The 22,553-nt window shown below is 40.8% G+C and overlaps 2 protein-coding genes across 2 annotated transcripts in view; both read left to right on the top strand.

Moving 5' to 3' along the window:
* The window catches only part of SEC61A2 (SEC61 translocon subunit alpha 2), a 213,892-nt gene that overhangs the window by 139,251 nt on the left and 52,088 nt on the right, over nucleotides 1-22,553 (top strand). The gene's annotated exons all lie outside the window — the stretch shown is intronic.
* Nucleotides 1-22,553, top strand: part of DHTKD1 (dehydrogenase E1 and transketolase domain containing 1) — a 46,208-nt gene that overhangs the window by 3,911 nt on the left and 19,744 nt on the right. The window contains exons 2-8 of the mRNA XM_087420823.1: nucleotides 9,224-9,379; nucleotides 10,589-10,800; nucleotides 11,612-11,806; nucleotides 14,579-14,848; nucleotides 18,339-18,510; nucleotides 19,822-20,020; nucleotides 21,643-21,955. Coding sequence (XP_087276949.1) covers nucleotides 9,224-9,379; nucleotides 10,589-10,800; nucleotides 11,612-11,806; nucleotides 14,579-14,848; nucleotides 18,339-18,510; nucleotides 19,822-20,020; nucleotides 21,643-21,955 — 1,517 coding nt within the window. The remainder of the gene's footprint in view (nucleotides 1-9,223; nucleotides 9,380-10,588; nucleotides 10,801-11,611; nucleotides 11,807-14,578; nucleotides 14,849-18,338; nucleotides 18,511-19,821; nucleotides 20,021-21,642; nucleotides 21,956-22,553) is intronic.

The raw sequence follows: 22,553 nt of genomic DNA, 5'->3' as shown, positions 1-22,553 counted from the left end.
CTGTAATCTTTTTGCTTCTGGTCATTCCATGAGCAAGATCTCATCTAGACCTAGTTTTTAAGCCTGAAAACGCTGGTCTTTTATTTACAGGTTCTGTGCTGTGTCTATACAGCTCCCTAAATTTAACGGTGCTTACCTTGAGACCATCTGAAATAACATGCTGGAGTGGGAGGACAATACCCCTTAACTGATCTTGAAGGCTCAGCTGGCTCCCCTGGTCTAACAGAATGCTTACTAGAAGGTACTTGAAGAAGGGTTTCATCTGTTCTCTTATCTTCTGCTAAGACAGCCTCTTCAGAACCACCTTTTATAATTGCTTCTACTTTTCCAACCTTGTCAGGGTCCACCTTCTGGCTACTGAAGCCAGACAGAGATTACCTCTTATTAGCAGAGCTGAATTTCTCTCCATCTCTGCTTGCTAATTTGCTAGCTCCAACTTGACCTCATCTTTCTCCAGGGCTTTCTGGAAAATGACAAAAAACAATGAACACACGCTACTGAGCACAGGCTCTGTGGGCATGTAGTCTGCCTTTCAGGATTTCGCAGGTGACAGTTTTACCAAATGTTTTGTCAGATAGCATAATACTGCTCATCAACTTTCTGGTCTGAAATATCTAGGTCCTCGGCACCCACCACCTGACTGCTAAGCCAGTGTCATATGCATGTTAGGTTCTATTATGGCAGCAACCCACCTCGGGTACCAAATTCTGTTTCAGATAGGATGAGTCTGGGGGCTGTGCCAGAGACCTGGAATAACAGTGACTTAAGTAAGATAAGTAAAAGTCTGAGCTGGTATGACTGCTTTGCTCTAAAGTCATAGGGGGTCAAGCTCCTTCTATGTTGTTTCTTCCCATCCGGTGTGCATTGCTCTCAACTCTGGTGCAGGATGGCTCACCACTATATCCACATACTGACCGGCAGGAAGGAGGAAAGGGGGAAGGAAAGAGAACACCCCTCCCTTTAAGGGCCAGACCAAGAAGTTGCATACATCACTTCTACTACCTTCTGATTGGTCAGAACTTAGTCACACAGCCTCAATGGCTGCATGGAAGGCTGCGAATGTCTATCTCTATTCTAGGTGGCCATATACTCAACTACCTGTTACTATGAAAGAGAAGGGGGGAATGGATGTTGGGAGTTATAGGGTCTGTGCTACAGATGTATTGTAAAAATCTGGCGCAAGCAATCCACCTTCAACTTTTCCACCTCATGCTTCATATCATATTTTGAGCACTATATTTCTCAGTGCTTTGTTTTCTTTATATTTTCACTAATTAGGATCCTAGTCTAGGCTTTTAATTCCGGTCTACTGCAAAACATAGTTTAATTCAAGGGTTCTTATTCTTGGTCCATGGATCCCTATGAACAGGTTTCAGAAGGTCTGTATACTTTGCACATCTGTGTGTGTGTCTGTTTCTAGGCAAAGGGCCTGTAGTTTTCATTAAATTCTCAAAGAGATCCATGACTTCAAAAAGGTAAAACTGCTAGCCTCATGGGTATTACAATTTACAGCCTTGTTCCCTTCTAGCTTAGTCCAGTCTTTCTAAAACATCGGTTTCATTGAGTCATTTTCTTACTTGGGTCTCCAAAGTCTCTACTTTGCCTCTCAGAATAAAATACAAATTCTTTTTTTGTGTGTGTGTGAGGAAGATTGTCCCTGAGCTAACGTCTGTGCCAGTCTTCCTCTATTTTGTATGTGGGATGCCACCACAGCATAGCTTGATGAGCGGTGTGTAGGTCCGCACCTGGAATCTGAACTCACGTACCCCGGGCCACCAAAGCAGAGTGTGCGAACTTAACCACTATGCCACCGGGCCAGCCCCCACATCTGAATTCTTTAGCTTGATAATCAATGCCGTTCACGTTTCTTGACCCATTCTGCCGTCTTTCTTACCTCTCTCTAACATAAATTCCCCCACTATCCAGCCTATATCCAAAGTTTTTCTCCCTCATTCTGCACCTTTCCACTTCTTAGCCATTCTCCATGGCCCAGCTCCATTCCCATCTCCTCCAAGATGTCTTTCCAGACAACTCCAGGCTATCCTAATCTGAATTCGCTCAACTCTCAGTATGGGCCCCGTGGACTCTATTGAGCTTTTCTGATTGCATGTGGTTTTGTGTAGGGATCATCTTCTCACTTGCATTGTAAGATCCTGCCTGGTAAAGACCTTATCTTATATTCCTCTCAGCTCTACACTTGAATAATTATTAAATGATTTATTCCTACTAAGAAATGGAAATAGGGTTCTGTATATTCCATTTATTTGTGACATTTAGTGCATCTGAATTTCGCATATACAACCATAACACCGAATATCAAGAAAGGAAGCACTTTATATATTGGGTAATACACTATATTACTATGTTTTAGAAAAAGGAATAACTTTGTTTTTGCTAATGAAGACAATTAAGACTTGCTGTGTTTCTCCTTAAATTCTGTGTGTGTGCTTGTGGTCAGTGCCATTAATTAGAACAGGAGGCTGATGAGACAAAGGACTGGTTTGATTGGCTCTAGTCTTTTTCATGGCGCCTGCCAGTTGTCCTAAAAGGTACCATCTTGGTGGAAGGGAATGACTGAATTAGTGCGACGGATCATGTACGTAACTCGATGGTATTGGCAAAGTAAATCGAAGGACAAACTCTACTGAAAATGGACACATGGCTCCTCCCACATCAAAGGTGACAGCGAAGTGGGAGGAGGTACGGTCAGAGGTGCGGTACCTCCTTTCTCCTCTTTGCCCTTCATCAGCCTTCGTTCTTCATGTGTTTATCTTGGTTAAGAATCAATGCCTGCATGGGATGACTACGTCATTCACTAAGACTTCCATTGTCTTAGGCTTTAAAAAGATACTGAATTTGCTTTTAGTAACCTTGGGGATGGCAGTGGTTTCACTAGTTAAAATTTGACCTGTGATGAGTGTTCTTTGTAACTGGCTATTAGTAATAGCTTGTACTTTAACCTCTGTAAACCTCAGTTTCCAAGTCAACTTGAATTTGTTTATCAACAGTCCCAATTTAAAGTGAAGGTGGGTTTACGAGTGTGATTCATGAATATAAATTTCACTATGGAGGATTTGGGTTATAAAGAATGGCAGAATTTAGAGACCATCAGGGGATGGAAGCCATAGGATTCCAAAAGGTGTTTGGTGGTTACTGACCTTGGCAATGAGCCTTAGTAGCTGAAGTAAGGTTGTAGGTATGTTGTGTATTAGAAATAACAGGAGCCTTTACTGGAGTCATGGGGAAAATGGTTGAGGAAAATCTGATTGCATTAGAGATTTTTAAAAATCTAGATGATTCTGGAGCACAAATGTAGGCCAAAAAAGGCTAATGACATTAGCTCTTGTACTTTTTCTGTTCTTGTTAATGTCTCAATGACTTCTAATTCTCTCATCCCTTTTGCTATAGGCTCTGGACTTCTCTTTTCAATTTTCATTATAGTACAATGGATAAAACATTATATTGAAGTTAAATATGCTTGAATTCAAATTCCAGCTTCTTCTTTACCTGTGTCACCTTTTGTAAGCCACTTAAGCTCTTTGGGCCTCAGTTTACTCTTCTGCAGATAAGGGCGCCTATTTCAGAGTTATTGCAAGAATTAGCTAAGATGATGTGTTTGAAAAATCCAGCACAATGCATAGCAAAAGTTAGTTCTCGGTAAGTAGTCACTATCATTCATTATCAACCTGTGACCCTTACTTATCTATCTTGGCAATGATTTAAGAAAGGATTAGAAAAAAATGTAAAGGACCAGAACAAGCTTTCTCTTTCAAAGTCCGGTTTTTTGCAAGAAAGAAATATCTGGAAAAATAAATTTATTTTGTAAAGCTATCGTGTTTGAGATGGGAAGGGAGGGTATGATATAAAATGAACTCAGTTGCATGGCCTAGGTCTATCTGAATTTATTGTACAGAATATAGTATTCTGGTACAAAGTCATTTAGCTTTTAATGTGGTTATCTATGAAATTCCTGAATTGAAGCTGGAGGCAGCCATCTCATTTTAATAGGGTTCTAAGGGATTCCAATTATGAAATTCCTTTTCTTGGAGTTTTCAGTGTTTTTTTAGATATCCAATGCTCCCACTTGCCTTAAGCATATGCTGCCTTGAATGGAAACAGAACTGTGGATATGGTCTAGAAATTTTGGGAGGAGGCTATTTATGACCATATGATGAAACAGAACTGTACTGACTTTTAGTTTAAGTACTAAGTTTAGTTCATCTGTCAGTAGTACTTCTTGCTGATTAATATGAACACTTTTCTTCCCGAAAACAAAACACTCTTCAGTGCTCCCACCATCTTTGCTTACAGCAGAGAATAAAGTAATTGATGTAGATATCCCTATCGTAATTTTTTTTTAACTCTTGCTAAACTCTTGTTTAACTCTAAGATTCTTTTGGTCACAAGCAACAGAAACCAACTCCAGCTATCCTAAAGAGGGGATTTTATTTGAAAGTTATAAGGGTGTCTTCTAGAAGTGAAGGATGTGTCAAGCAACTGAGACGCAGGTAGGGAGTAAACCAGGACTAACTCTGGGAATATTGGCAGGAGCGTGTGTGGACCCACAGAGCACAGCTATTAATATGACTCAGCTCCTGTGTCACCCATATGTGTGTTGAGGGTCCCCAGTGCCACCCCTTCATTTGATATTCTCCAGAAGGACTCATGGCACTCAGCATATAGTTGTACTCATGGATAAGATTTATTACAGTGATGTAATAAGTTTATACAGCTGGATCATAATGGAAAAAAGCAGAGGAAGAGTCTGGAGGAACTGTCGTGCGGGCTTCCTTGTCCTCTCTCTCCCTGGGGTGACACAGAATGCATTCTTCTTCAAGCAACGAAAACGCAGAAACGTGTGCAATGATTCTGCCCAGGGAAGCCCATTAGAGACTTGGCACCCAAGGTTTTTATTGGGAGGCGTTCATGTAGGCACCCTTTGCACATACCAAAATTCCAGACTCCCAGAAGGAAAGCGGGTGTTCAGCATAAACCACACTGTTTGCACAGTTGAGGCATAGGGGACCACTCTTACCGTTAAGGACAGGTTAGAACATTCCTGAAATCCAAGTTCCCAGATGCCAGCCAAGGGCCAACCTTGCAAGCAGTCTTCTCTAAGGATAACAGTCTCAGGTTTACTCTTTTCTCATAACATACCTCTCAATTCCAAGCCTCAAATTCTGGAAAGATTGAATCTGACTCACCTTGACTCAGATGTCTTTGGAATCCATGAATTTGTAGGGAGGCTGAATGGAGCGAAATAGACATGGCCACTGGAACCCACCCCCTGGAATGGGAGGGTGCAGTTCTCAGAAAAGAGGGACTCAAAGTGAGTGGGAAGGATCTATTGTGGGTCTTGTATTTCCACATCTGAGGGCACTGGAAAGCTTTCATGAGGATTCTGTGACTATTACAACATGCCGAATCTCAGGACTTCATTCATTCACGTAATGACAAATATTTTCTTGTTCATCTACTACGTGCTGGTCTCCTGAACCAGACGCATGCCTTCTATTTTGTAATTTTGTTTTGTATTTTCCATTTTGTTTTGAAGAAGAGTGTGTATATGTGCTGTTGTTATTTTTCCTATTCTCTCTGGCTTCTTAGGGATTTGAACACCAAATTAAATTCCTCTGAACTTTTGTAGATATCATGAGTACTAAGTTGTTTGGACAGTATTGTGCCTAACATAAAGGTATTCATTTTTCTCTTACAGAAATCTTTTGGTTTATACAGTAATGGCAAGTTATTTATGAAGAATATATGTGTTTTGGGGCCGGTCCGGTGGCATAGTGGTTAAGGTTGTGTGTTCCACTTCAGTGGCCCGGGGTTTGCAGGTTTGGATCCTGGGCGCAGACTGACGCACCGCTTGTCAGACCATGCTGTGGCGATGTCCCATATAAAGTAGAGGAAGATGGGCACAGATGTTAGCCCAGGGCCAATCTTCCTCAGCAAAAAGAGGAGGATTGGCATAGGATGTTAGCTCAGGGCTGGTCTTCCTCACACACACACACAATATATATATGTGTGTGTGTTCTATTGCTATGCCCTCATTCTTTTAAATCTTTTAATTTCATTATTTGCTACAAAAGTAATATAACTGAAGCACTTTTATCCAATGCATTTGAAACCAGAACTTGATCAGTTAATTTTTTAAAAAGTCCTTCAAGCAAGGAGTTTCATAAAGAAATGAGAGATGCTTCAAGCATTTTAACTTAAATATATTTATTTTTGTTTTTGTATGTGCAAATCTTTAAAAATTAAGAGCACTTACAAAAGCAATTTGAATGCAAAATCTCTCTAGATTTTTGTGATTTCTCCCCTAATATTTTACTTTTCCCCACAGCAACAGCCTTAGGAACAAATATAACTGATTCTTACAAGCATATGGTCAACTGGTGAGAGCAGACGTGCCGGGTGCACTGGAGAAAACTCACGAATCAAAAGATTTCAGAGTGCAGTAGACAGCAAGTCAGTGAAATGGATACAATTTAAAGAGTTCTCCTGTACATATTCACTGTGGAAAACTTAGAAAACATAATAAGCACAAAAAAAATCAGGAATTTTGACATACGATAATCACTAAGTTTTTGGTCTATTTCCTTTATATTTATGAAATATATGTATACATACATACATATACAAATATATGAAGTATATAGATACTAATATTATGCTATATATACTATATAATGAAATATATGTTATATACTATACATGTAAACACACATTTTAACAAAAAGCAAGCACTATCATGCTATATATAGTGTCTTATAGTCTTTTTTTATCTAAATACACTGACACTTTTCCATGAAGCGTTCTCCTACATTATTTTGCAATGACTGTTGGCAAATGGAGATTAGCTAGCAACGCTACAGCATGTCCCTCAGAGCACGGGGGTTTATAAGGAGTTAGAAGATTAACAATAGGGAAATGTCAGCGAGGAACGAGGAGGCAGCCCCTCCACCGCAATATTTGAGGGGTGTGGGTGTGGGCAATGAGTCTACTCCGTCTACTGGTGTCCTCTGGGGAAAGCAGATTCCAGTTAGGACAGGAGTATAAGGGATGTTTGAGGATGAGGTTAAGAATGTAGGGAGGTTTGTTAATCATGGGACAGAATGCCAGACGTCACAATGGAGAGACCTGGGAGGTAGAGAGGGAAGAGATATGGGATTGGGTCTGGTAGAAGAAATCAGACCAATGAAATGAGAATGTGAGAGAAAATACTTTGCCAGGATGGATGTCGGATGTGCCCAGAGGTGGGAGGGGAAGAATCCTCTCTCTGTGGCTCTGCCCTAGTAGTAACTGCCGTGTGTTCTTTGAGATAGTAGTGTTCTTTTGTGCCAACTCCCATGTCAGTGTTCCAGAGTATCAATAAAAGCCTGGCTAGTGAGCAGTCAGAAATTGAAGCAGTGTTCTCCGAGAGCTGACGTGGGTTCACTAAGAGAATGTTTTCAAAAAGGGCTACCAGATTGCTATGAGAATGGTGATGAAAACCCTGTGTATTTACTGTTGGGCTTATCCCACTAAAGACGTAGTTTCGTAGATGATGCTAGAAGCCGTGGAAAGTGGAGCAGATCACCCGGGGAGAAAATGGATTGAGAAGGTGGCCCTGGGCGGACCCACAGAGCACCACTGTTATAGAGATGGACCAAGAGGAGGAGCCCCCAAGAGTGACTGAGGTTGAGTAGCCAGTGAGTTCGGAGGAAAACCAGGAGCTTGCAATGCCACAGAGCCCAGGGAGGAATGTGTTTTTAAGGAGTGGCCAACAGGGACAATGCTGTAGACCTGGTCTTTCTGGATTTTAGCCACAACCATGAAGGTTTCCTGTTTCGTAGAATGGCAATTGAGAACTTCAGTAAGGTTCAAAATAGAACCCTACAGCAATTTATATGACTAACTTCCAGCCTGGAATCAGTTCATTTATGGGATTGTTTGATTAGTTTGTCAGTTTGTTACATAGCCTGGATCCTCCTAGCTGCTGTGTTAGTGCAAACACATCCCTTACATATTCAGTACATCTCCATTCTTTCGTCTAAGCCTGTGACAAGATGTACGCTTTGCATTACTCTGAATACAAACCCAAGCACATATGTGGCTCTGAAATCATTGCATAGCAATAAGTGTTCATAAAGTGGTTATTACATGTTTCAAAGTGTGCTAACAATTTTCTTTGGATTCTGAAAAATAAAAACTCAAATTTTAAAAATGTTTAGAAAATGTGTGCCTGCAATAGTAGATCTGCTTATCTTCAGGGATTTTTACTCAATTTGTGTAAGACTACCATGATGAACTGAAGGTTAACTGAGTGTAGGCGTGAAGGACTTTTTTCAAATTTTCATGTGGAAAAGGGAAGAAAAGCAGCTTTTGGCTGAATATAAAATCATCTAAGATAGAATTGGATTTATTGAAAGATAAGTACCCTTTAGGTGGAGACTGGGGAATCACTCATTTAGGGCTATATAAGGGGGATTTTTTTTTTTGCATTATGTGAGTGACAAGATCATTTCTAAGATCTTTCCCTAGCCTAAGACTTCATGAGTCTATGAAATAACCAGGTACCTGGGGTCTTTAAGAAATAAGGACAGAAATGTGACATTGATTTTGTAGTTCTACCTATCTCTATTTTTTATGTAAGATATATAGAAATATCTCAAATAATAGGAGGACTATAATTATCCATAATCTCAGCATTTTAACAGTTATTTTCAATTTGGGGTGTTCCCTTTTACTATCTATCAGCGTGCATAGTTATTTTTATAAATGTGCACTCAGTTCTATTTCCTTTTTGGTTGTTTTCAGTGACTTTAGCTATCATGAGATCAACTTAAGGAAATAAGTGTGTTTTCCTGGATTCTGGTAGTCTTTTTTTTTTTTCTCGTCCCCAAAGCCCCAGTGCATAGTTGTGTATTCCAGCTGTAAGTCCTTCTAGCTCTTCTATGTGAGCCACCAGCACAGCACGGCAGCTAACAGATGGGCGATGTGGTTCCACGACCGGGAACTGAACCTAGGCCACAGAAGCAGTGAGAGCACCAAACTTTAACCACTAGGCTATCAGGGCTGGCTCTCTGGTAGTCTATAATCCTGAAAACTACTGACAGATGCGGCGGGTAGGAGCAATGTATTAAAAATGTCTAGGGCCACCAAGTCGTCTTTGAAAAACTGATTTTGCAGTTTGTGGGCATTTCCTAAACTGTATTGTTCTATTTTTCCCCTGAATTAGTTGATCATGGCCTTGCCAGGTTGGTGACGGTATACTGTGAGCATGGTCATAAAGCTGCCAAAATCAACCCCCTCTTCACTGGACAAGCCCTGCAGGAGAATGTGCCTGAAATCCAAGCCCTCGTGCAGACCCTGCAGGGACCCTTTAACACCGCAGGTAAAGCCCATTAACCACAGACTGTCCATGTGACACTTAACCGCCAACACGAGGTGGGCTCCTTTCTCTGTTCCTGAAGAACCCAAATGCCCACTGGAGCTGAGGCCTCCATGGGGTGTGAGGAGATAATGAGGGGTACATTCAAGTCCTGTCAGGGAGGAGCAGTCTTGAGGTTCTAGAGTGGGCTTCTGATAGGGCCTGTTTCCTCTGCATTCAAAAACGTATATACAGATGGCCAGCAGATACATGAAAAGGTGCTAAACACCACTAATCATCAGGGAAGTGCAAATCAAAACCACAATGAGATACCACTTCATACCTGTTAGAATGGCTATTGTCAAAAAAACAGAAGTTACAAGTGTTGGTGAGGATGTGGAGAAAAAGGAACCCTTGTGCGCTGTTGGTGGGAATGTAAGTTGGTGCAGCCTCTGTGGAAAACAATATGGAGGTTCCCCGAAAAATTAAAAACAGAATTACCATTTGATCCAGTAATCCCACTTCTGGATATTTATCCAAAGGAAATGACATCAGGATCTAGAAGAGGTGTTTGCACTCCCATATTCATTGCAGCATTGGTCAATCAATTTCAAAGATCTAAAGTTTATTGTAAGAAACCATGGGTAATATAAAGTGAATGATGGTTTGTTAAACTCGTGTTGTAGGTTTAGGCAAATGACTGATAACTGATTGGTGCTGAGTTAATGACCTATTACAAACCTTCCTTTTTTGGACTAAGGTTCAGGGAGATTTCCTTTTACCTTAAAATGTTGCTTTGCTATCAATATTAATTCACAGGAAGACCAACTGATCAATAATAGACTTTGCTTTATAGATATTAATAAGACTTGAACATTTTGGTAGATAGATATTTCGGATAAGTAGGACATAGTATTTGTAGCTATAAAGCAGAATGAATGGTAGGTTTCAAATTTTTGTTGGAAATTACAATAGAATCAAAATTTGACATAAAGCAGCCTGGCTCTGTCCTTGTCAAGAAAGATTTATTTTTCCCTCTCCACGTTTTACTATTTCATGGCCTTTCACTATATTTTTAATTTTGCTTTTAGAAAAATCTAGATAACCACTGATGATGTCCCACTGTTATTCAGAATGAAATGCTCTGAATTGAAATAATTATTTTGGTATGTTCTATACTTAGTTACATGGTTGATTATTCTTTAAAATGATTCCCTTGATTCCATTTTGTAGGATTATTGAACATGGGGAAGGACGAGGCCTCTCTTGAGGAAATATTAGCCTATCTCAACCAAATCTACTGTGGGCAGATTTCTATCGAAACCTCCCAACTTCAGAGCCAGCAGGAGAGAGACTGGTTTGCCAAGCAGTTTGAGAAACTGAAAAAGGAGACATTTACCACAGAAGAACGAAAACATCTGTCAAAACTAATGCTAGAATCTCAGGTATAAAAGCGGCAAATATCAGTGGAATAGGTGGGCTCATTTTCTACAAAGATATGTAAACATTGAAGTGAGGGAATTAAGGCATTAACTCTCTGAACATACCCCCACTTACCCCTGTTGCCTCAACACAACAGACAATATAATACACACCACTTTTTTCTAAGTAGAAAAAAAGTAGATCACCGAACAATGGAGCTATTGTTCTCCTCAGTGTCAGTACTTTTTGTGTGTTTGTCTATTTACTCTATAGAAGATTGCAAAATCCTTAAGATCTTACTTCTCTTTTTATTACCTGAGATGATCCGGAAAAAAAAAAAGATCTCTGCATGGAAGAGGCTCTCAATACAAATCAATGGACTTGACTCTCCCTCAGGGCTATGATCAGGACTCGGGCATATCAAGATGACAGGAAACCTATTCCCAATAATTCAGATAGTTGGCTAGTTTGCAGCCTTGATAAAATAGGACTGTAGAGCCCTGTACTAAAACCCAAGTCCTGGGAGAGGCAGCAGAGATCTAAGGCCCATCCTCTACTCTAGAAGAACGCACATTCTAAGGGGATTCCTCTTGGGGTAAGGTCTACCACTCAGGTTATTTTCTCTGCATTGTCTACTACTGTCTGGTGTCCTGGGCAAGGCTTTCCTGCCGTGCTCTGGATTACTTACGTCTGTGTCTGGGGCATGTGGTGAAGGGCTGCTCCAGCCACCTGGAGAGGTGTGGGCTCTTCTTACAACACGTACACGTGTCTGACTTGGACCTGACTAGCTGGCTGTCTTCCGGTCACTCATGTATCTGACATGATGTTCCACAGGAGTTTGACCACTTTTTGGCCACCAAGTTTGCCACAGTGAAGCGATATGGAGGCGAAGGAGCTGAAAGCATGATGGGCTTTTTCCATGAGTTGCTGAAACTGTCAGCCTACGGTGGGATAACCGATGTTATTATCGGGATGCCCCACAGAGGAAGGCTGAATTTATTGACAGGCCTTCTGCAGTTCCCTCCAGAGGTAAGATACTTTCTAAGTTTCTCACCAGCAGTGTACAATTGACTGTAACAGAATCAAACTGATGGTAATAATTCCTTTTATAAAACGGACTAAGCACATGAGCCATTGGTCCAGGAGATTGCTTGGTTAATTGATGAAACCTAATGCTGCTGGGTAGAACTGGTATTTAGGTGGACTTTCTGTATATCCTTTTATGAATTCTTTCTTCTCTCAGAGAAGTTAAAAGTTTGTTTCCTCGAGGATGATGTGAAAAGATGAATTCAGTTTTTTAAAGCATGCTTTTCCTATTTGATAAAAATTGTTCAAAGGAACACAAAGATCTGTGCAATTTTATATAGTTTTACCTTCCAAAAACTCAATTTTACCTTCCACTATTTGTAGAGTTTGTTGTTGATAGACTGTATAAAACTCATAATACATTTTTATCTCCAGAGACCACCCAAGTGAGTGGCTTTATAGGTAATTGGATCTTGTATTCCTGTTCAGTCCGACTCAGTTGCTCTGTAAGTCTCTCAAAAGACTCAAGAGTCAGGGCTGAATGTTTTTTTTTTTTTTTTTTTTTTTTTTTTAAAGATTTTATTTATTTATTTTTTCCCCCCAAAGCCCCAGGAGATAGCTGTGTGTCATAGCTGCACATCCTTCTAGTTGCTGTATGTGGGACGCGGCCTCAGCATGGCCGGAGAAGCAGCGCGTCGGTGCGAGCCCGGGATCCGAACCCGGGTCGCCAGCAGTGGAGCGCGCTCACTTAACCACCAAGCCACGGGGCCGGCCCAGGGCTGAATGTTTGATGTCAATGAACATCAGAGAGATTCGATACTTAATAAGATTGTGGCCATTATGCGTGGATAAACCTTACTACTCTTCTTGGCCAGGAGATTAAAAATAATTATAAATGTGGGCCGGCCCCATGGCTTAGCGGTTAAGTGCGAGCGCTCCGCTACTGGCGGCCCGGGTTCGGATCCTGGGCGTGCACCAACACACCGCTTCTCCGGCCATGCTGAGGCCGTGTCCCACATACAGCAACTAGAAGGATGTGCAGCTATGACATACAACTATCTACTGGGGCTTTGGGGGAAAAATAAATAAATAAAATTATTAAAAAAAAATAAAAATAAAAAAATAATTATAAATGTTAAAGGGCCTGTCAGAGTTAGGCAGAGTGAACAGAGCCCATGGAAGGATGTGTTATCCTTAAGAACATTAGAAAATACACATGGTGTCGTGTCTAGGAGCCAAGCTTTACCACCATTACTTATACCTGAGTGTTTCTGATGCTAAGAGATTGATAATCAGCTTTTAAAAGACAAATACCTTAGGAAAGGTGAGATATGACAGAAAAAAGTGATTGACAGATGGCGGCATGTGCTTAGATATGTGCAGAAATTCTTAAACCAAAAATTGCATTCCTAAAATATCCCTGACAAAAAAATTACTCAAAGATGCAGAAATGATGATAAATAATCCTATTTGTCAGCAACTCATCTGTACCTACACTGTCTGAGTATGTATGTTCTTGTTGTAGAGAGGGCAATAAGAAGCTTTTGCAAACTACAGAAGCTTTTAGGTCTCAAATAATTTGGCTAATTGAGAATAACATGCTGTTTTTGGTAAATACCTCCATTGGAGACCCAGCTTTTTACTTATTAGCCAAGACCTTTAACAATTTAATTTTTCTTCCTTGTTCATTATTTATTTATTTATTTTTTGGAGGAAGGTTGGCCCTGTACTAACATCTGTTGCCAATCTTCCTCTTTTTCTTTTTTCTCCCCAAAGCCCCAGTGCATAGTTATATATCCTAGTTGAAGGTCCTTCTAATTCCTCTTTGTGGGACACCGCCTCAGCATGGCTTGATGAGCGGTGAGTAGGTCCTTGCCTAGGATTCGAACTGATGAACTCCAGGCTGCCAAAGCGGAACACACAAACTTAACTGCTACGCCACCGGGCCAGCCCCTTCCTTGTTCATTTTTAGAATTGCTAGCAACATATATCTCATAGATGACTTTGAACGTGAAGTGAGAGAGTGTGTGTAGAGAAGTCTTTTGAGAATTGGACAGTATAGTTTTTTAGATGTGTCTTGAGCTAAGCAGTATGTCATCCCTTGTTTAAATGGGATTAAGTTCTATTTTATTATTTTTCTCTCTACCTTTAATGAGATTAACACAAAGTTCTTCTGGAAAATATATTCTAACAGGTGTATTTAAGAAACATTATTTTGCTTATTGCAAGGCAGAGGGAACTTACCATTTTCATCATGTTAAACTCTTCTGAAAGTATTGGTACTTCATTTGGTTGTGAAGATCACTAAATAGTTCTGTGTGCATTGGAGCAGTTAGACGTTCGTATGTATTTTTATTTTTTATTTTTTTGCTGAGGAAGATTTTTTTGCTGAGGAAGCTTGGCCCTGAGCTAACATCCATTGCCAATCTTCCTCTTTTTTTTTTTTCTTTGTTTGAGGAAGATTAGCCCTAAGCTAACATCTGTGCTAATTTTCCTCTATTTTGTATGTGGGTCGCTGCCACAGCATGGCTAATGAGTGGTGTAGGTCTGCGCCCGGGATCTGAACCTGTGAACCCAGGCCACTGAAGACGGCGCCAAACTTAACCACTATGCCCCGGGGCCAGTCCCTGTATCTATTTTTAAATAATGCGTGGTTATAATAGTTATAAAAGCATGTACATAAGCTTTTTTTATTGTATGATTTAAACTAACCGTTGCTTCTCTAGTCTTCATTGTGATGAAAGACATTTTTTCTCATATGTTTATTCCTAATAGCTGATGTTCCGTAAAATGCAAGGCTTAAGTGAATTTCCAGAAAATGTCTCGGCCATTGGAGATGTCCTGTCTCACCTGACCTCCTCGGTTGACCTGGACTTTGGAGCGCACCATCCCCTCCACGTGACAATGCTGCCTAACCCCTCACACCTGGAAGCCGTTAACCCCGTGGCCGTCGGGAAGACTCGTGGAAGGCAGCAGTCTAGACAGGATGGGGACTACTCTCCAGACAGTTCGGCTCAGCCTGGGGACAAAGTCATTTGCTTACAGGTGCTTGTAGTTTCAGGAAGTGAGGCCAGAGGTTGGGAAGATCAGGAGGAAAGAATGTCTGGGTTGGTAGTTCTGAAAAGAGATGGCAGACATTCAAGATGCAACTCAGATCAACTTTTGTGAAAATAAAATTCTGGAGTTGTTTTAGAAATTAATAGGAGATGTGAGGTCTAGTCTCAAGGCAACTGACTTTAGACTGAAGTTTTGCTATGTTTTTCCTTTGTTGAGTTATGAATTAATTAAGGGGATAGACACTGGCATAGCTGATGCTTCTGAGAGGACAGGTGTCCTTACTTCTCTGAAAGTACAGCCTTCTAGGAAACTACATGGTATCTGTATATCTAACAAGGCTACAAGAGTCTGGATTTATTTTGTTTGCTTGTTTGTTTTACAATGAAGGTCTTTGGCATTAAGGCAGCCAATACAAATTATTAATGTGGTTCTTGCTTCCTCTTCCTCCCAGTTTTCCAAGCTGACAGGTATCTTTTAGAGGTTTGGACTGTGGGTCACATTTTTTTTCCTACGAGTATTCATTTAAATATGAACCTTTAACTATGGGGAGATAATTAATCCTGGATATCAGTAACTGAGTCTTCAAACCCAACAGAAATACATAAATCTATAAGGCAGTAGAATGTTGTGCTACGTATGCAAATAACCACACTATCTTATTCATGTTAATTTTTCCTGGGCCAGAAACTTGTAGTAAATAAATTGGGAGTAGGCAGAATTGGATTGGACTGTAATATGGTATTTCTATATAGGAATCTCCAAATCATTAGCCAGACATTCTCTTTGCCTTTCACTTGACTTAATTCATGATACTCTGCAAGATTTTAGTCATTTACACTTAGCCAGTACATTAAGCAGATCTTAAGATGGACTTCTGAAGTAAGAGGTGAAAATGACATTTTCTTTAAAGTGATGAGAGACTGACTACCCTCTTTTGCCTACTTTGTGTTCCTAAAATGTTTTGCCCTGCTATATCTGCATATCTTGCCTTGCTCAAGTACGCAATTCTAATTTCTTGTGGGAACTCTAAATTTGGAGCCTATAACATCACCATGGGTGACATTCTGGATCTACTTTTCCTGTTCTATCTTCTGTTTATCTTAGTCCTAGACCTGGTGGAAGTGAATTCTCGTTTGGGATCTTCTGGGTGTGTCCAAACCCCACTGCCATGTTTGGCTGGTAGCATCCACCTCACCCAGCATTCGTTTGTGCTCATGGACCCTTATTCCCACTAAGCTTTATGGAGTAGAGTGGAGTGGTTTCTCTTCTGATTTAAGAAGGAAAATAAAATTAGTAAATGACACATGTGTGCTTTAGTGTCAAGAATCCTAAGACCATGATAAAATGATGCAAGTTATGAACAGATGTGATGTCTGATCAGTGCCTCCACTGTAACACTTGTGTAAAGGAGCAGAAGAGACACACGTCTCTCTTCCTTGTTTTACCGATCTCCTTTAGTTCATTACCCCACAAGAGATCCCATCAGCAAGGAGGCCAAAAGGCGAAGAGTGTTCAGATGCCAGGAACCCCTTGACCCTGTGTGAGCCACCGTGTGGCTGAGGGTTGGACTTTACAGTATAGCATGGTGTAGAAAAGACGAGGACTCGAGAACCAAGAAGACCTGAGTTCAAATCCTGGCTTTGCTGCCTACTAGCGTGGTGTGCTTGGTTCTGTTACTTAGGTTCTCCAAATCTCATGGGTAAAATGGGATCCCACAAGAGATCCCATCAGCAAGGAGGCCAAAAGGCGAAGAGTGTTCAGATGCCAGGAACCCCTTGACCCTGTGTGAGCCACCGTGTGGCTGAGGGTTGGACTTTACAGTATAGCATGGTGTAGAAAAGACGAGGACTCGAGAACCAAGAAGACCTGAGTTCAAATCCTGGCTTTGCTGCCTACTAGCGTGGTGTGCTTGGTTCTGTTACTTAGGTTCTCCAAATCTCATGGGTAAAATGGGAGTATAGTACATTCCTCGTAGTGTTCTGAGGATTAAACGAGAACATGTCTATAGTAAGTTCCTGGATCCGGGAGAAAGGCTTGGAGGGGTGGGGAAATAAGTAGAAAAAGCAGAGGGATCACAGAAGGTCTAGCATCTAGTCCAAGCCATGTGAAATATATATTCTTTCTGAACCTTGGTTTTCTCATCTGTAAAGAGGACGGTAGTGACTTCCTTACCTGGCCGCCCACCTGGTTGTTGAATGGACAATGGAGATAGTGTCTGGTGCTGTGGAGATAATGTCACAGTGTGTTATTACTAGAGATAGATACTCCAAAATGTCAGTCATCCCTATAGACCCTAGCAATGGGAAAGTGTGGACTGGAAATTTCAGTTAGTCAAAGGAGTGCTTCCTTTCTTAGCCAAAATATTCTACTTATATAAAAATGACTTTTTAGAGGAAGATAGGCACAGACGTTAGCCCAGGGCCAGTCTTCCTCAGCAAAAAGAGCAGGATTGGCATGGATGTTAGCTCAGGGCTGATCTTTCTCACAAAAAAAAAAAAAAAAAAAGACTTTTTAAAGGACGTTTTCAATGTCTGTTTAAAAAATCTACTTGCAGGTGTTCTTTCTTCATTCATATTAGGTCTTTTACTCCCATTATTATTGGAGCCAAAATGGTTACCTTAAGTTAGGACATATCAGATGATTTTATTTTTTGGTTCAGCATTTTGGCTGCTTATGATAACAGTCTTTTAGCAGAGCTCCTATTTTCTTCTAAGATCCTCTAAGAGCTACAATTCCCTCATTACTTGCTTTCAACTTTTCTAAAAAAAAAAAATACCCCCTTTTCTCTACCACTTTCTGTCTGCCAGGTTTTGTGATGACATTATGAAATGCTCTGGAAGAACAGCACAGTTCAGACATTCTCTCCTAATAGTATTTTGTTTTTCCCTCAAAGCATCCTTTCACTTATGTTTGTTATACTTTCCCTCCACGCCTCCTGTCTTTGCTGTCACATCTCTTTGTATTCACAATGGTAACCAACACACACAGCGGGGATTAGGTGATGGGAGCTACATAGAGCCTCTTTTCGGGGGCCAAATAATTGGGGAAGAGGGGCTGTTCAAAGCTGTGCACTGTTCCTTGTGTCTTGCAGGCTGTTCTCATGAAAGCTTTACTAGAGCTGATTTTCCTTTTGTACCTCCTGGAGCCCTTCCTCCTATAGTGGTGCTGTCTGCACTAGAATGTTGATGGGTATACTAGAAGTGATGGGTACAGGTGATGATGTGAGGTGGAAAGAGTAAGTCATCTGGTGGTGGCTGTAAGAGGAAAAGGACTGTTTTAGTATCTCTGAAAGCTGCTTGGATCAGCCTAACCATTCTAGAAAATTCTATAACCAGTAGATTTTTAGTAGGGCAGGGGAGCACTGAGAGGGTGGTTATTTTTATTCCTGTTATTATTTGAAAATAATTCATTCCAATTTGAAAACCCAAATTTCTCCATCTTTTATGTTCATTTTCTTTTTTTCTTCCCCATGATTTAGGTTCATGGTGATGCTTCTTTCTGTGGTCAAGGGATTGTTCCTGAAACATTTACGCTCTCTAATCTCCCACATTTCAGAATTGGTGGGAGTGTCCATTTGATTGTCAATAACCAGCTGGGTTACACCACTCCGGCAGAAAGAGGGAGGTCTTCCTTATACTGTAGTGATATCGGTATGTAACACAGGGAGGAGTTGATGGTCAGACAAGAAATTCCTGGAGAAAATTCTAGTTCACTCAGAACAGTGTGCCTCACTGGTTATCTCTTTTTTTTCTTTTTTTCTGTGAGGAAGATTAGCCCTTACCTAACATGCAATGCCAATCCTCCTCGTTTTTGCTGAGGAAGACTAGCCCTGGGCTAACGTCTGTGCCCATCTTCCTCTACTTTATATGGGACGCCACCACACTATGGCTTGACAAGCAGTGCATTGGTCCGTGCCCAGGATCCGAACCTGTGAACCCCGGGCCACCAAAGCAGAGAGCACGAACTTAACCGCTGTGCCACCGGGCCTGCCCCTGGTTATCTCCTTTTTAAATTTTGGGTCAGGTATGGTTAGTAGTCACCAATAGTGTTGTTAATATTTCTTTAAAGTCTGAGTGTGATCTTTAAATCCAAGGGAATAAGACAAGAGTGGAACTTAGAGGATGCAATCTCAAATTGCTCAAGTATCCAGTTGAATGATCTGGTGGAAACCAGGGATCAACACAATTAGTACAACACTACAGTAATTGTCTTTAGGAATCAAACTTGGAGCACCTAAGATCTTAGTCAAAAAGGATTTGTTCAACCAGTAAATCTGACTAAGTCGGCTGGTTAGAAATCAGATTTGAAGAAGCAAAGTTGACTTGTTTTCACCTGGAAATTGGCAGTATTAAGAGAAAGGCAGGGCTTTTATTGCCCATTCCCCAATGCACAGAATTACAAGAACTGTTAGATGGTAGGAACTATTCTGTTTTTGCACCCAAACCCTAGTCTGGAGACCTTCTGGGGCTGTCCATGTGAATTTTTTGTGGTTAGTTTGATGGAGATACTGCAAATACATTCTAGGAATTCTCTTTGGAGAAAATCCATGTTTTCCTAGGATATATCCTTTAATGACCCTTTTATCTCAGGAGGAAAGATAACAGTAATAATGACAATAACAAAATAAACATTGGTTATTATGTGCCAGGCACATTAAGCACTTTATATGCATTCACTCATTTAATCTTTATGATACCACTAAGAGGTGGGAGCCATTATCCCAGTTTTATAGATAAGGAGACTGGGATTCATAACTTTAACCAAGATCACACAATAGGTTACAGAACTGGGACTTGAACTCATTTTTGTCAGCTGGACTCCAAAGTGCCAGTTCTTAACATCCAAGCCAAACTACCTCCGAGGACGTGGGCTGCCTACCCATGCGAGCAGCGGGACTTGGAGGTGGGCCAGTGTCATTTGAGGTTAACTGGCCCACTTCATCTCCATCTTCTCTGCCTCAGGGAAGCTTGTGGGCTGCGCCATCATCCATGTCAATGGAGATAGCCCAGAGGAAGTGCTTCGTGCCACACGGCTGGCATTTGAATACCAGCGCCAGTTCCGGAAGGATGTGATTGTTGATTTGTTATGCTACAGGCAATGGGGCCACAACGAGCTGGATGAGCCCTTCTTTACCAACCCGGTCATGTACAAAATCATCAGGTACAATTATCAACCTTTATTTAATGTGCCTTCTCCTCCATAGTGCTTGCATTATTATTTTTATTAGACACGTTCAGGTAGGATGACGTCCCGGTTTGCCTGGGACGTGAAACTTTCACTGCTAAAACTGGGACAGTCCTGGGCAAACTGGGATGATCACCCTAGGGGTCTCAAGAAAGCTCCCCATATTCTTCAAACTCTACGTGTTTCCTTGATGAGTAGACAAAGGGCCACTTAACAGCCTTACTTAGCAGATGGGAAATCTGAAGGAGGAAGACGTAGGCAGAGCCTTGCCCTAAGCTACTTAGCATGGCTTTGACAGGATCAGAAACAGAACCTCCATGATTCACTTCTGCAAACTATAGATGTGAACCTGCTTTGTGCCTTGGTGAGACATAACGTGATGGATTTTAAGGAATGTTTAGAACTGCGCTAATACGGAAGCCACTAGCCATAAGTGGCTATTGAACACTTAAATAAATGTGGCTAGTCCTGATGGGGATGTGCTGTAAGTGTAATATACACATGAGATTTCAAATATTTAGTGTGAAAAAAAGAATGTAAACTATCTCAATAATAATTTTTATATTAATATTGAAATAACAATATTTTGGATCTATTGAGTTAAATAAATATATTATTAAAATTAATTCCACCTGTTTCTTTTTACCATTTCTAATGTGACCACTAGGAAAGTTTAAATTACGTATTGGCTTGCATTGTATTTCTGTTAGACAGTGCTGAGTCAGAAGTTAATGTGACAGAGAGGAACATGTTACTTTGGAATTTCCTTTTGAGATACTAGAAAGTAAAATAGATCCCCCTTCCCCACTTTATTTCCTCATAGATATAAACTAAAGAAGAGGAATAAATTCGGGGACAGTTTATGGGCCTTTCTGGTCATACGTAGCAAACTGCTCTTGGAAGAACAAATCTGGGCTCTCTGAATTTAACCGCTGAATGACTTGATGTGGCTCAGGGCTCCATTTAAAAAAATCTATGCTGCCTACCTCTCACTTTTGTCAGGATTAAATATAGTTATAAATTATATATATAATTATAGTTTAAAGTATTACGTGAATGTAGAGTGGCATTGTTGTTGTTACTGTAAAATCCAGGTACTGATTATTATAGTTACGAGATTATTAAAGCCACCTGAACAGGTGTTGGCGACTTTGGGTTCAATACTTTTTGAAATAAAAGGGTGCTGAGTGGGTAGGTCATGTAGGTCAGTCTTGTAAATAACTGTCCAGAATTTACCAACTCATAGAAAAACCCTACTACTAATTATTTCTACCTGGATGTAGACAAAAGCTTATGAAGATAAATTTGTTTTTTCTTGCTTGCCTAGAAGAGGATGATACTCACCACTGCCTTTTTAAAAACAATAATGCATTAGAGTGAAAGTCACGTAACACGAAATAGATCGTTTTAAAGTGAACAATTTGGTGGCCTTTAGTGCATTCCCAGTGTTGTGCAACCACCTTCTCTATCTAGTTCTGGAACATTTCCTGCATGCCTTTTTATAGTGCTGCCACTTTACAGTACCTTCCACACTGACTGTATGTTTCTCTTCGATTTTTACAAGTCAGATGGATTTTTTTCCCCTCTTTCTTGGACAGAGCCCGAAAGAGCATCCCAGACACATATGCAGAGCACCTTGTTGCCAGTGGACTCATGACCCAGGAGGAGATATCGGAAATCAAAGCCTCCTACTATGCAAAGCTAAATGACCGTTTAACTAACATGGCCCACTACAACCCCCCTGCCACCAACCTGCAGGCCCATTGGTGGGGCCTGGTTCAGCCGGAAGCTTGCATTACCACCTGGAACACAGGCGTGCCCCTCGACCTCCTGCGGTTTATCGGCGGGAAGTCCGTAGAGGTGCCGGAGGAGCTCCAAATGCACAGTCACCTTCTGAAGGTGTATGCTCAGGTAGGGAGTATTGACATCTCCCGTTACTGTTGGTTCTTCTTGTGCAACAAAGGCACTGGTGTTGGTCTGGTCTTTTGTGGTTGGCTAATTCCTTTGACAAATAGTTATTGTGTGTCATTAGATCCTAGTGTATTGGTACTGATAGTCAATTAACTCAGATTTTGTCTACTATTTTTCCTCCATTCATTCATTCATTCGTACCTGTTAATACATTGCATGTAAATTTACTACATACACATTATTAAAAATACAGCAATACAGGAATGCCTGTTTTGATTTTTCTGACCAGTGGGCAGAAAACACTTTCATTCTTTTGAGCGGCTTAAATTAAATAAACAAAAATCAACACACATACCCCCGAAGGCAACCATTTAGACCCTTAAACATGTTGAGCTTTTACATGTTGTCTCATGTTCACTAGAGACTGACAAATCATCCTGATTTTGCCTGGTACTCAGGGAGTTTCCTGGGATGCAGAAGTCTCAGTGCTAAAGCCAGAGAGCAAGGAGTTAAAGGCCTTCATCTTTCTTTCTTTCTTTTTTTTTTTTTGTGAGGAAGATCAGCCCTGTGCTAACATCTGCCAATCCTCCTCTTTTTT

The sequence above is a fragment of the Ceratotherium simum genome, chromosome 32, assembly GCF_057802395.1.
Source record: "Ceratotherium simum simum isolate JZ-2026a chromosome 32, ASM5780239v1, whole genome shotgun sequence".
NCBI classification, from domain to species: domain Eukaryota; kingdom Metazoa; phylum Chordata; class Mammalia; order Perissodactyla; family Rhinocerotidae; genus Ceratotherium; species Ceratotherium simum.
This window is presented reverse-complemented; position numbering and strand designations above follow the sequence as displayed.